Source organism: Phocoena phocoena, chromosome 1 (assembly GCF_963924675.1).
Source record: "Phocoena phocoena chromosome 1, mPhoPho1.1, whole genome shotgun sequence".
Taxonomy (NCBI): domain Eukaryota; kingdom Metazoa; phylum Chordata; class Mammalia; order Artiodactyla; family Phocoenidae; genus Phocoena; species Phocoena phocoena.
In genome coordinates this window covers 26,809,938-26,824,402 of record NC_089219.1, presented here as the reverse complement: position 1 = coordinate 26,824,402, position 14,465 = coordinate 26,809,938, and the positions used below count along the sequence as shown (strand labels likewise).

Here is a 14,465-nt window from a genome sequence, read left to right as displayed (position 1 = left end):
CCATCATGTCCCCAGAGCCCAGACCCTCAGAGCCATCTCAGGGAACCCACTCCCTGTCTGATTCACCACTGTTGAATCAGATGAAAATTTAAAGGCATACTTAATGAGTCATGTGTTTCATTTTACCTGCTCCCATCTTAAATTGAATTAAAAATGTATCTTCGTGAAAGTGCTTCCATATCAGAAGCCAGTGAATATTGACTCTCACTTAGTCTCTGGTTGGGGGAAAGGCAAGCAGCAAACCGTCAGCCACCTTCTCATCTTGCGCTTGCCTGGACGGCTCAGGAAGGGACTGAGCTGAAAATCTATCAAGTGACGTGAGCAATCTGAATGCGAGTCAAGTCAGTAAAGATCGCTCCGACCCGTGAGCTTGTGAATTCCTAGGACAGGCGCCTCACAAAGCATGTAGACCCACCTTCCCTGAATGAAAACATCCAAGCACCTGGAACACTCTGTGTGGACATAGAGTCCAGGCATTTGAGAGCAGGAGGGCCTCATCCTCCCAAGATGCTGTTTTAAACACGACCTTGCAGGGTTTCTCATCAAAAACCCACCTGGGTCCCTCCGAGCCCAGCCTCGTGGCGGAGGTGCAGCATGGCCTTCCAGCTCCGAGAGGCATGGAGTCACCACGTGTCTCTGTTTTCTCTTTTCCTGTCTTGCAGAGATCGAGCAGGGCAGTTGCGGAGATCCTGGCATACCTGCCTACGGCTGGAGGGAAGGCTCCTGGTTTCGCCACGGTGATACACTCCAGTTTGAGTGCCAGCCGGCCTTTGAGCTGGTGGGGCAGAAGGCAATCACATGCCAAAAGAATAACCAGTGGTCGGCTAAGAAGCCAGGCTGCGTGTGTAAGTGAGCGGGGAGGGCGCCGCTTCGGGGTCTCCACCGAGAGGCCAGGGGCCCATTTCCTAGCTAATCCGGACCCCATCCTTGGGAACCTCGTAGGTCGTAACCGTAGCTTCACTCTGGTTGGTTTCTTCTCCTCAAAACGTTGCTGGCTGAGTCCTCATTTCTGGCAGTGACGTGGATCATAGCACTGAGAATGATTGCTCTTGACATTTGGGGGCCTTCTTCAACGCCATCTTACTCTCCCTGGTGACCCTTGAGAGCAAAGTCAGACCCTGACATTTCCTCCTCACCCTTCTTGCTGTCATTGACGCCATATAGTCAAGCCAGGGCAGAAGGTGCTGGCGATGATTTCGTGAGACGGTAGACTCTGTGCCAGCCTTGGGGTACCATGAGACACCATGGCCTTGCGGGGATGTATACAAAGTTTCATCAGATTGCTTCCTCTTGCATTGGATTAGGGAGGGATGGGGATCAAGCTGTCTTTGAATTGTTGATCTTTCAGAGAAAGGGTTGGAGTTGAGTGCTCCGTTCTCCGGAGATAACAAGGAATCCTTTCTTCCTTTCTCTGGGATGGTCTGACCTCCCTTTCCGGCGCAAAAAATACTTTAAGTCCTGGCTCCCAGGGAAATTGGCAAGTGGAAGGGGACTGTGTATAGGGGAACAGGCTTGGTCTTTGTTGAGAAATCAAAGGTTCCACCTCTCGGGGCTGTCACCTCTTCTCCCAGCCCTCGCCACTGCCCCTCTCCGTCTCTTACAATCTGCTTCCCTCGGGGAAGGGCAGACAGACTGACCCTCTGATCTTTCTTGCCATCTCAGTGGGCTTCTCAGGGCCTTGGAGTGCTGCCTCGTAGAGAGTGGTTGCCCCTTGGGGCCGGGGAGAGGAATGACGTGGGAGACTATAAGGGAGTATCTGTGATGACAGAGAGTTTGGCATGTGAGTTGGTGAGTTGGGTCGTACCACGGTGATTCTACTTGTCAAACAAAAAAATCACTTTGTGTAGTTGACAAAGCATTTTTGATGACTCGCGAGCTTATGTAAGAATGCTTGCCGAGGTTTAAAGATCAAATCGTTCTTAGATACACATTAAGCAAATCGCCCTTACTGAAAAAAATAAAATTGCATGAAATTAGCTGCCCATCTCTGGCCCAGTGTGGTTAGATATGTGTACCCTGAAAGCCAAGGGGACCAGAGGGGCAGGGGAGGTTAGCAGGGGGCAGCTCCAGGCAGGCAGGAACAAAGGGCCTGACAGTCTAGAAACGAGCCCAGGTCAGAGTGGGTGGGTGGAATGGAGTTCCCCAGGGTGGGTCGGAGGCAGGACCTCAGAAGGCAAAGGTCCAGACTGTGGGAGTCCCAGCTAGTGTGGGTGTTCCATCTCTGAAATCCATCTAGGTGAGACAAGGCAGGGAGAACTGGAAAGGGTCAGGTCTCTGGGGCAGAGAGCTGGCAGGAGTGAAGTGTGTAGCAGAGCCAGCCAGCCACTTGTAACCAGGATAAAGTTCCCTGCCTCACAGGCTGAGAGATGCAGGGAGCAGAACGCTACCGGGGGAGGGGGGGGTGGGGTCTGTCACTCAAGCCCTCCAGGAATTTACTTGACCCTTTGGCTCTTAGAAGTAGTTTCAGGAAATGTTTCTAGAACCTTCTGTAAGTGCTGCTCAGCAGGCCCCTCGTTTCCAGGAGGGAAGCTGACAGGATGCTGGGTACTGCTTACAATCACCTGAGAAGAGATGAGGGCAGAGCAGTCCTGGAAGATATGGGGCGGTGCTCTCTGTGGTTTGAAATAAGGAAGAGGGGCTTCCCTGGTGGCGCAGTGGTTGAGAGTCTGCCTGCCGACACAGGGGACGCGGGTTCGTGCCCCGGTCCGGGAAGATCCCACATGCTGCGGAGCGGCTGGGCCCGTGAGCCATGGCCGCTGGGCCTGCGCGTCCGGAGCCTGTGCTCCGCAACGGGAGAGGCCACAACAGTGAGAGGCCCACGTACTGCAAAAAATAAAATAATAATAATAAAATAAGGAAGAGGAGCCCCAGGCTTACTGATGAGAACGGTGAAGCAGGCACTCTGGGGGGCTAGGATGGCATTTCTTCTTCTGAATGATTCTGGGAGGTGGGGGATGGTATCCCCAAGGTACTCCCATTACTAGGGCTTTTCTGGTCATTTGGGTGTAAGAGACACAGCTTGAGTCTCAGGGGTGCTGGCTTCAGTGGAGGAGGCCAGGGAGAGCCTGCTGGCCCCAGGCCTTTGCACCACAAGCAAGATCACGAGTGAGTGCCATCTGTCCGCTCTCTACTGAGTACCCAGCCCCTAAGCTGATGCATCCCTAGGTCCTGGGCTTTGCCCTCAGGTGGTGAAAGATGGTACTAAGAAAATCCGGGTGCTCTGAGAGAACTTTGGATTCAACATCCGGAGACCCGTATCTTAGTCCTGGCTCAGTTTTGTGACTATGGCCAGGGCAACTTCCCTCTGGAGTTTGGTTTACTAATCTATCCGATGGGGTGGCACTCCCCAAATTCTAAGCCTCTATGATTGTATTTATAGAAAAAGACAACAGTGACATGGACAGTCCTCACATTTTCCATCGTGAATACTTGGAAACCACTCTCTAAACTGGGTCATTTACAGAGGAGCTCGTGCTTCAAGGGATAAAGTTAAAATTTGGCGTTCTGCCTGATCCCAGATCAAATATATCATAGTGTGTGATCTGCAGAAAAGGGACAACATCTGTAAGCACTTATAAAAGTATAAAATAGTACAGTCAGCCTCTGGGTTTTATAATGTGGTCATAAATGTACATAGAAAAGCACCTCTAGCAAACATCAGCTTAAGTGTCCTAAATTTTAGCACACATTAGTCACAATAAATATTAACACAATATTTAGCAAACAGTACTGTTCTTTCCTTCTGAGGGTTTAGAAGAGGATTCGGGGGATGCTTTGATGGCTCAAATTTTTTTGAACATCTGTCCAAAAAGTGCACAGCGGTGCATTGTTCTTCTCTTGAAACATTTTCTTCAAAAGAGTTCCTTACTCGGGAATTGCCTGCCGAGACTACACAAGTACACCGTTGCCTTCCTGTTCCAAAACATTTTCTGTAGCAAGCAGAGACTTCAGAATCATCTCGTTGGCTTTCGATCTGTCCTCACAGCAGTAGATGCTCAATAGATGGTCTTTTTTTCACTCGGTTTTAAAGAAGATGATGTCTCTCGCAGTGAAAAGCATTTTGAAAGAAAAGATGGAGCCAGCTTCTCTCCTCTTACTCTCTCTTCTTCCTTGGCTAATTCACATCTCCAGGGATCACTGCTCCAAATCAGGTGGCACCAGTGCCACTTTCCATCCATTCTACAGTATTTACTGTGTGTCTACCCCGTGCCAAGGGCCAGGCATTGGAGTCAGAGCTCTTTGGGCTCTGCCTGGGAAACATGCTCAACCTGGGGTCCTGGTGAGAAAGCTCCCCGCAGGTTACACATACTCTTCACCTCCCTCACAGGAACATCGAGAGCCTGTCCACTTATTCCTCCACGACAAGAGTTACAAGGGAAGGAAGATCCAAATAACTCTGATGGTGGTTTGCACAACACTTGATGCTTTGTTGACAGGCTAGCAGAATACTTCACACTTCATAAGGAAGTCAGGAAACCAATTATCAGTCCATTAACAGCCACTTGCAGAAGAAGTTTCAAAACAGCCTTCACCAGAGAAACGCCAAGACTGCACTAATGCCAGCTTCCTTTCGCCATTTTGTAAACCACCACGAGAAGGTGTGACTCCTAACTGCTCAAGTGCCTAATGTATGTAGCATAGGTGTGAAATGGGAATATACTGAGATGTACACAGTGCGAGTTACAAACCAGCAGCCGAACCTTGAGAGACCAAGGGAGGGAGAAGTGGGTCCTCTGGGGCTCAGAGAAAATGTCACAGATGATGCAGGGCTGGAGCCGGGGCTTGAAGGGTTGGGAGGTAAAGGAGGGTGCTCCGCACAGGGATGCTACGGGGAATGGTCCTCTCCGAGCGCCCTCCTGTCCCTTGCTGGACAGAGAAATGGATTGAGTCCTAGGGTCATCAGGATCCTCAACCTCAGCTCTACTGACATTTGGGGCCAGATGATTCTTTTCTGTCGGGGGCAGTCTTGTGCATTGCAGGATATTTTAGCAGCAGCCTTGTTCTCCACCCGCTAGAAGCCAGTAGCACACACACCCACCTCCCGCTGCCAGTTGTGACAGCCAAAACTGTCTCCAGACATTGCCATACATCCTCTGGGGGAAAAAGCCACCCAGGATGGAGAACCGCCAGTCTAGGATAACCTAGTCTTGTCAAATTCTAAATACAATGAAATCTGTATATTTGCATTTTGTGTTAGATCGTGATAAAAATCTATACAATAGTGACAGTGAGGAAGCATGGGGTAAGGGAACATGCCAGCATTTATTACATGTTTTGTGTCATTGGGAAGATAGGCGTCTTCCCTACAACGTTATGGAATATTTATTCTCTCATTTTTACAGATGAAAACAAAGCTCGAGGAGACAAGGTACATAGGCTCAGAGGTTATAGAACCATGAAATGATGGGCTGGAATTTAAACTATTGATTGACAGAGCAGGCTTCTACTCCATATCCTGCACTCTCTCTATGGCACCAGACATCCAGAATCCAAGGGGTCATCTGCAGCAGGAGAAACAGGGAAGTCTTAGGACAACAAAATTCGTCCAGACTACAGAAACAAACTGTTGTCTGTGTTACCCCCCATGAAGTAACAGAGATGGACAAGAGTGAAATAAGTTCATGAAGACTAGATCCATGTAGTCCCTTGTTGGGACTACATCAGTATTTGCACACCAATACACAATATGCTGATGTCAAAGGCATTTCCTCATCTTTACTTTTTCTCGTTCCTTCTACCCATCCATTTATCCATCCATTCTGATTTATTGAGCACCTGCTATGTACAGAGTCAGCTGCATAAGAGGGTATGGATTTTCCTGGTAAAATTCTAAACCGGAGGGCCTCTGGGGATGACGCTGCTCAGCTTGAAGTGGTGATCTCGTAGTGCCGTGTCCTATATAATGTGCTGTTAACTCTTTCAATAAGTATCTGGGGCTTAAGGGCCACTACTCAACACAGGCTTCTGGTATATTCTCGTATTTTAAAAGTTTAAATGAATAAGATACTCTTAATTCATTTCCTTAATCATTTTCGAATCTGGCCATTCCTTTTTGATTCTTATGCCCGTACACACATATTTCGTACGGCTTTAATCAAAGTGAACATGCCGTCTCGCATTCCGTCTCTTCAAGTTCACGTTATATTGCATATCTTGCCATGCTACTACATGTCTTTTGTAACTATCATTCTTCACGCCTATGGAATATTCTGTCTAGTGAGTGGACCGTAACTTCGGCTACCAATTATGTTCGATTATTTTTATACACGGCTATAATGAACATCCTCAAGCGTATGGCCTTTTTTTTCTTCTCTTGAATTATTTTCTTAAGATAAGTTTCCAGGAATGACGTTGTTGGGCCAGAGTAGGAACATTTAAAACTAGCTCTTGATGTATACTCCTATGTTTCTCCCCCAAAATGTCGTGCCGGGTCATAACGTCAACAGCGAAAGCTTTAAGGTTAAAAATAAGATTCGTATAATACGTGTCCTTCCCATCCAGAAATATGGCATAGATTTCTCTGGTGTTCATCTACTTCCCCTTTTCTAAATATAACAACTTTGTGGTTTCCTTCATATAGGTCACATATATCTCTTGTAACCTCTACCAGCATCGCCAAACCTCAAGTCTTTGTGCGGCCTTTTAAAAATTGCTAATTTAATAGGTAGAAGTTGAATACATCCCTCCAGCACACCCTTGTCAACTTCCGCAAAGTGCCAAATGTTATAAGTGCTGCGAATGTAGAGACGAATTGAGCACAGCCCTTGACTTCAAAGAGCTCGCTCTAACATGAAGATAGACATAATTATGTAAATTAAAGTGGGCTCTTGTGGTTCAAAATTTAGCTTTTCAACTAGAAAGCATTGGTGAATCAGATGCATTTAGAACCTGCCCCATGAAGATTCATTCTTTTATTTAACACATATTCAATGGGGGCCAGCGATGGGGCAGGCATCGTAGTGGGTGTGGAACAGGGAAGCAACAGCCCCTCTGCTCTTACAGCATAGACTTAGGTCGTCGCTATTAGAATAGTTGGGGCTCAAAGAGGGGAGGACAGATTTGAAGCCCTGCTGGGAAGGGAGCTACCCTAGTGGCAGTACTGGGTTCTGAGAAAAGCCGGGGGGATCTGGACCTCTACAAAAGGAGGACGTTCATTGGATACACTGACACACATACACACACACACGCGCGCGTGCACACACACATGCCCAGTCTGCGTACTTGATTTGCAGTGGTTCCTAAAGGGCTTGGCTGCTGCCAACCGTGGGTGAGTGAAAGAAGAGAGGTGGGGTCCATGGGAGTAGGGTCTGGAGAGACTGGTTGGTACCCATGGCTGGAAGCATGCCCCTGTTGGAACAAGAGGTTTGAAAGTGGTGTCAGGTTGTCCATTTCAGGACCCTGGACAGAGACTCCAGTCCTGGCCTTTCTCCAGCTGGCCTGGGTCCAGTCCTGCCCAGCAAGGACATGGGGCATTTGCTATTTGTAACCCCCGTGTAACAATTGTTTGTCCTGACGTGTGGCTGCGAGGGTATATGTTGGTATTTTCCTTTCCAATTTGAAGGATCTTTCTATTTGATACACATATCTTCCCAATCTCTAGCTTTCTTTCTTCTTTCTTTTTGTTTTGTTATTTTACATTGTACAGTTCTTTTACATTTTTATACAGACGAATCTCTTGATATTTGTGATTTCTTTTCAGAGCTGACAAAGTTATCATTCTGCCACAGATCTGAGAAACAGCTTGTTGTATTTTTAGTTATTTGTCAGTAATTTGATTTTTTTTTAAAAATATAATTTGTTATTCCATCTGGAGTTTATTTAGATGAATGCATGATATTGTCCAAACGATTACACAGTTTTCCAACACGACTTATTGAGCAATTCATTTCCCTTTTGATTTGAGAGAAATGAATTGTTCTACCACATTCTGAATCCTCAAATGTAGTTAAGTCTATTTCTTGACTCACCACTTTGTTGTGCTGCTCATTTCTATCTTAGCACCGGTGTTGAATAATTTTAATTGTTGTTTTATAATATGTTCTAATATCTGGCAGAGCTGGAAACTACTCCTTCCTCCCTTAATCATTTTCTCTTTCAGAATATTCATTGTTATTCTCATCTGTTTGCTGTTCAAGATTAATTTTAGAATCATTTTGTCATAGTAAAAAAAAATCCTATTGGGATTTTGTATGTGTGCTCCTATTAAACTATAAATTAACTTGAGGAAAATAGGCGTTTTTATACTACACAGCCTTCCCATCCAGAAACATGGTGTGTCACTCTCTTTGTTCATCTACTTTCATTTTTCTAAATATAACAGCTTTGTGATTTTCTTCACATAGGTCACATACGTCTCTTGCTCGCTGTATTTTTAAACAGGCAGGTGCCTTTTCACTCCCCTCCCACCTCGACCGCAATGCCCGTGCACACATGAAGCATGTCCCGTTTTCCCTCCTCTCTGTGGCTGAATCCTGGCGTTCCCCCTAAATATATAATCCCAGATTTTCCAGGACAAGTGCAATTTCAAGCATCCTTTCCTTTGTCCCAGAAAATATGATCACAATGGCCAGAGTCCTCGGAAATTGCCTCTCTCAAATGTTCAGAGCTAGAACTGGGATCAGCTGAGGTCTGAAAAGGTCAGCCTCGGTGTGAGGGATAATATTCCTGGGAACTGCTTGTGATTGGGGCAGGGGCTGTGATCAGAAGGGTGGTGTGAACTTCCTCCGCTGATGTAGTGTTCTCCTCGTTTCTCTGGGCTGCCTTAAAGGTCCCGTGAACACACACGTGGCCCCGGGAGAGAAGCAGGGAACCTGGGGATTGCTTTGGTCCGAGTTTGTCAATTTCAGGTCCATTCCTGGAAATTGAAAACCAGCGTGTGTAGTTCTGGGCCCCCTTCCTCCGTCACCCAGGCCCCCAGCACCTGGACACTGAAGACGTGTGGTCTCACTGTACTAGTGATGAGCAGAGCTGGGGGCGCCTGCTCTGTAGAAGGACCCCAGTATTCCAAAAGTGTCAGTTCCTTGAGCAGAAAGTCCTGATGATGGCAAGAGCTGGGAAGCATCTCTGTCTGCTCCTGCAGTGGGGAATGGGCACTGCAGTCATGGCTGCAAAGCCTACCAGGACCACAGGGGCAGCCTGGGAAAGGTAACCCAGAGTCGAGGGAGGCCGAGGCTCGGAGAACTAACCCTGAATGAAGGGATGGCTCACAAAGGGGCCTGCCAGCACTTCCAATCAGAATATCCAAGGAAGTAGAGTCAACACTTGTCCTACCAGGCCAGTGTGGGTCATATATCACTTGTTACCCTTATTCTTAAATAGGCAGATACTTGATGGGCGAAGGTGGCTTCTGGGTTGAATCAGGTCCTCACCCAGGGGAACAGGGTCTACCTGTGCAGGGTATACCAGCCCCAGCAAGAGGCTGCAGTTTCATTAAGAGCTTTACTCACAGCAGCAACTGGATAGGAAACCAAGAACCAGAACAGAAGCCCAGTCCCTGAGCTGGGGTACACATGGTGGGGCAGGGGTGGCAGGTGGGGAGGGTCCTGAAACTCTGTGGGCCTGTGGGTGTGCTGGGTTCCTCGCAAGCCCACCAAATGCTGACTGTATGAAACCAGACTCACATCTCAGCCCACTGGTTTGAGGGGACGGGACTTCCCCATGACTGTCAGGCATGGCTGGGCTGGGCTCAGGATCTGGCTGTAAGAAGTGAGTCTGTGGAATAAAAGTGTTCAGTGTACCTGGGTGGGGTCTCATCAGGCAAAGACTGGATGTGAAGGGATGGCTCACAAAGGAGGCTCCCAGCACATCCAAGGAAGCAGAGTCAACGCTTTTCCTACCACGCCAGTGTGGGTCACAAACAGCACTCGTTACCTTTATTTTTAAATGGATACATTATGGGGGCAGGAGGTATCTTTGATGGGCCTGCCCAATACAAAATAGACCAACCCAGCTAATCATGAGAATCACTCACAGGCTTTTTAAAATATAGAATCGTGGTCTCATCCCCAGAAATTCTGATTCAGCAGGTCTGGGATGGGGCCCAGGAATGATTGTTCTAAAGCCTTCCTAAGTGTTCTAGATCAGATTAGTGAACCCCACTAGTAGGGAATACCTGCTGTGTACCCGTTGCTTGCAGGGGTGTTTGGGATCATTCCTGCGGGGCTTGGTCCCCTGACAAGATGGCAGCCTCTTGAGGCATGGGGCTGGGATGTACGTGGTCATATGTTGTGATCATATGTTGCTGCTATGAGGCTGGCCAGGCTGAGGCTGCCATAACTCGGGTGGTTACGATGGTGGTGGCCTTCTGGGGTCCAAGGAATGTTGACCTCAGTATTGATATCCTAGTGAGGCATGGGATGCAAAGTTCAGTACTGTGACGTTACAACTCGATGTTGCGACTGCCTGCCTTTCACTTCTCTGAATGCAGCAAAATGTGGAGGGGAGGGGCTGCTATACACCCGACAGTCGGAAAAGGGAAATGGGAAAGGGATGGGCATAATTCTAACATGGTTCTTGTCCGCCAAGAGCTCATGGTCTAGTGAGTGTGACAAGCGCATACTTTTATTATAAAGCAATCTTTGAATTACTGCAATTTATAGATGTGGCCACAAAGTGCTACCAGTATGTAAGGAAGAAAAATGTGTTCCAGTTGGAAGATTCTCAGATTTCTTGGAGGATCATGGGCAAAATTTCAGCCCAGTCCAACCCAGGTCCAGAACCAAGCTGCAGAAACAGTCTGAAGGCCATATTCCTACAGCTAAGAGTCCTGGTCCAAGGCATCTGGGGACCACAGCCACCTGGGTGGACTGGGGGCTGGAAAAACTGACCAAGCTTTAGGGGTCTTATCCTGGACTGTGACCTCTGCTTGAGGGCCGGTGGGGAATGGGTATACCTACCATTCTCACTTCAGCTTTCAGCTTTGGAATCAGAGCAAACAGGTTCTTTTCCCTTTATAAAATTTTCAAAGTTATGTGTATGCCAAGTGCATTCCCCATGCAGCAGCACAGACCGTGCCTTCTCCATGGTGCTCTGCAGTGTCTGCTAAGAGAGCTATGGGGGAGACACAGCCTCTCGAGTCGGGGTCTGCTTTCACAGCTGCTGGCTCAGGGGCTGGGGCTCAAAGCTGTCCCAGTACCCTCCCCCCGTCCTGTGAGCCTCTGGATGAACCTGTCATCTCACGTGGCCAGAAGTACATCCCCATCAGTGCTGGGTGTTGTGGGTGTCCTCAGGCTCTGTGGTTCCTGGGGAAGGCACTGCTTGCCTTTTCTAGGGGTTGGCTTTCAAGGAGAGCCTTGGGCTACCTCTCTAGGGGGAACAAAGACCCCTCCTCCAGTCCTATGTACAAAGGCAATCTGGGGGTCTCAGGAGATGGGCTGAGTACAGAACTGCTCCCCTTGGCTACCTGGTTAACTCCCATCTTGCTCAGGGGGTCAGGTCAAGCTCCTGGTCTTGAAGGTAGCTCTCTCAGGCTAACTGTAAACTCCCCTGGATCATCGTGGATTCCCCTGGAAGGAATCCAAACATACTCCCTTACAATCCAGGGGAACAGCCACTAAGTCTTCTTGTCCAGTCTGCAGTGGCTGGTGGTCTGTGGTTACGACTGGGCTTAGGGTGGCCAGGACCATAGATAGCACTAGAATGCCTGAGTGGAGATGCTCTGCTGAGACAGCCTCAGAGGAGATGGTGGGGCTCTCCGAGGGGTCCCAGAAGCACCTTCTGAGCTTTGGGGGATGTAGTCTACACCCTTTCTTGAATTCCCCTGGCTAATCGGAAGTCTTGTGTTCTTGGGCTACATCATGCCCGCATACTTTTCTCGCCAGCTAATACCTGTGTCTGGCTGACGAAGTTAATTAAGAACAGTTGAAGCTAACCCCAGCAGAGGGCACAGAGGTCCACTGAGGTCTGCCCTGTGGCAAGGAGAGTCCCCACGAGGGGGCTGAGCCCAGGCAGCTGTAGGACCTCACAGCAGTGAGAAGCGCTTTTGAGAAGCCTTTGCTTGGCATGTGGAAAGACCAGTCGTCAGGGCATCCATTCCTCACCCCACAGGGCACAGCACCTTGGAATCCCAGACAGAACTCAAGTCTGACAGAATAGCCAACACTCAAGTGTCAAGCTGTTCAGGTCCAGGCACCTCCGTGTAGCTGACAGAGTACGTCTCCTTCCCTAAGTCGGTCTTCCCAGAGAAGGTGACACACGGAGTCTTAGCAGCCAAGCATTCATTCCCACAGAGGAGGAGTTTTGTCAGAATCCTCTGGGTTTGGAGTTATCTGCTCATCCACTGAGAAGAGGGACTGAGGACCAGAGTGCAAACCTTTCGATCTGGAGTCTTGCTTGGTTGAGGAATGGGCTATGCTGGGGAGAGGCGAGGAGACCCCGCTCCGGCTGCCTCCTCAGGCTGGTTGAGACTTGGAGACCTGCCGAGCAGAGGCCTGTGTGGAGACGTGGCCTCCGGCAGCAGCACTGAGACGTGCCTCTTGTTGCAAATTCAACAAAGATTGAACGTATAACGCCCACGTGCCCAGGCATGGGGCTACACCCCATGCCTTCAGAAGCTTCAGCACAATGAATTGTCACAACAAAGGTGTGATTTAGAAGTTGTCAATCTGGGCTTCCCTGGTGGCGCAGTGGTTGAGAGTCCGCCTGCCGATGCAGGGGACATGGGTTCGTGCCCCAGTCTGGGAGGGTCCCACATGCCGCGGAGCGGCTGGGCCTGTGAGCCACGGCTGCTGAGCCTGCGCGTCTGGAGCCTGTGCTCCGCAACGGGAGAGGCCACAACAGTGAGAGGCCCACATACCGCAAAAAAAAAAAAAAAAAAAAAAAAAAGAAGTTGTCAGTCTAATTTTTCTGCATGTGGAAGTAGAAAGCAGGGTACAGAAGGCTTCCCCCCACCTCCCCGCTCAAAACAACAGGCAAACCCAAATTTTCCAGGATTCACATTTGCTCCAGCTTTGGGGTGGTGGCTTGGTTTGCCTACATATACTTTCCGAAGAATTCATAGCCTGTTTTCAAGGTAAAAGCTGAGCCCCAGGAGTGTAGACTCAGTTCCTTCCCAGGAGCGGAGAGCAGGGATTTTTCTTCATGCTTTGTTCCGTAAGGGACCAAAACCGTCCTTCGAGCCGGTGGCAGGAGATCCTCAGCCAGCAGCTACGGAGTACATAAGACCCCAGCCCAGAGCCTGGCCTGGGCTAGGACCTCTGAGCAGGTCCGAAGAGGGTCTAAAGCCTAGGGTAAGCGCCGGGAGTGGTTTGGGTGGGCATTATTCCAGAGGTGTGGCAAAAGTCAATCACGACCGCAGGGTAATTCCAGGCAGCGGGTAATTCCGCGACGTTGGCCTTTGCCAATAAGCAGTTTATACCAAGAACCTAGCAAGCCTCTAAGGGGGTACAGGGATCAGGGTCCAATCGCAGGAGACAAGAATTTAGCAATTGTTAGGCCCCTCCCAGTGAGCTTCGATTTAAGATTCCATTCCAGAAGGGGATTGGATTGTGAATGAGGAACTTGAGGCAGAAGCTACTTTCTCAGGATAAAGGATACTTTTGTGGAAGGGAAATAAAAAGACCACGTGTGGAGTGACCATACATCCATACTTGCTTGGGACCCTCCCTGTTTACATCTTTTGTCCTAAGGTACTTATTAGTGGTACCATCTTTCATTCTCAGAAGTGTCCCAATTTGGGCATTATATTACGTGGCCTCCCCAACCATGACCCATGATCACTGAGGGTGATCTCTGAGCCAAAGATCTAAGAGGTGCTGTAATGGACCCCTTCCTCCCTCTCCCGTCATCCCGTGCCCCTCTCCACTTGCTTACTTTTCCCAGACACACTGGCCCTCTTTCAGACCCTCAGATACACTAAACTCTCCTACCTCAATGCCTTTGACTTGAGGTTCACCATGTTGGAATGTTCCTCAGGAGGCTGGATCCTTCTCATCACCCCTAAAGCTGTCACCTCCTCAGAGAGGCCTTCTCTAGCTACCCTATCCTAAAGAGCTATCCTTCACTTTCTGATTTCTCCTTATCCCATTTCATAAGCATATCAGTCAACTTTTGCTGTGGCATCAACAGTGCAAAGATCTCAATGACTTGCAACAACAAATATTTATTTCTTACTTGCGTCGCGTGAGGGCTATAGGTCAGTTGCAGCTCTGCAGGGCTCAGGGGAGCTCTACGTAGCCTCTTATTCTAGATGTGCCTGCTATGCACATGTTCTATGCCGTGTCCACTCACCTTCCATGGGGTAAAGCAAGTCACAAGGCCAAGCGCCAAGTCAGCGGGGTGGTCAGGAGGGCTCTGCCTAAAAGGAAGCAAGGCGAGGGCAGGGCGGGAAGGAATGGTTGTGAATACATAATACACTCTAGCACAATAAGCTATGCTTATGTTATTTGTTGATTGTCTGGTGCCCTCCTAGACTGTAAATTTCTTGAGGGCAAAGCAGTATATGTCTTGTTCACTATTGTATCTACGGT

At 48.8% G+C, this 14,465-nt stretch overlaps 1 protein-coding gene across 1 annotated transcript in view; it reads left to right on the top strand.

Moving 5' to 3' along the window:
• The window catches only part of CSMD2 (CUB and Sushi multiple domains 2), a 661,886-nt gene that overhangs the window by 383,286 nt on the left and 264,135 nt on the right, over positions 1-14,465 (top strand). Inside the window, exon 13 of the mRNA XM_065872671.1 lies at positions 663-845. Within this exon, the coding sequence (XP_065728743.1) occupies positions 663-845 (183 nt within the window). The remainder of the gene's footprint in view (positions 1-662; positions 846-14,465) is intronic.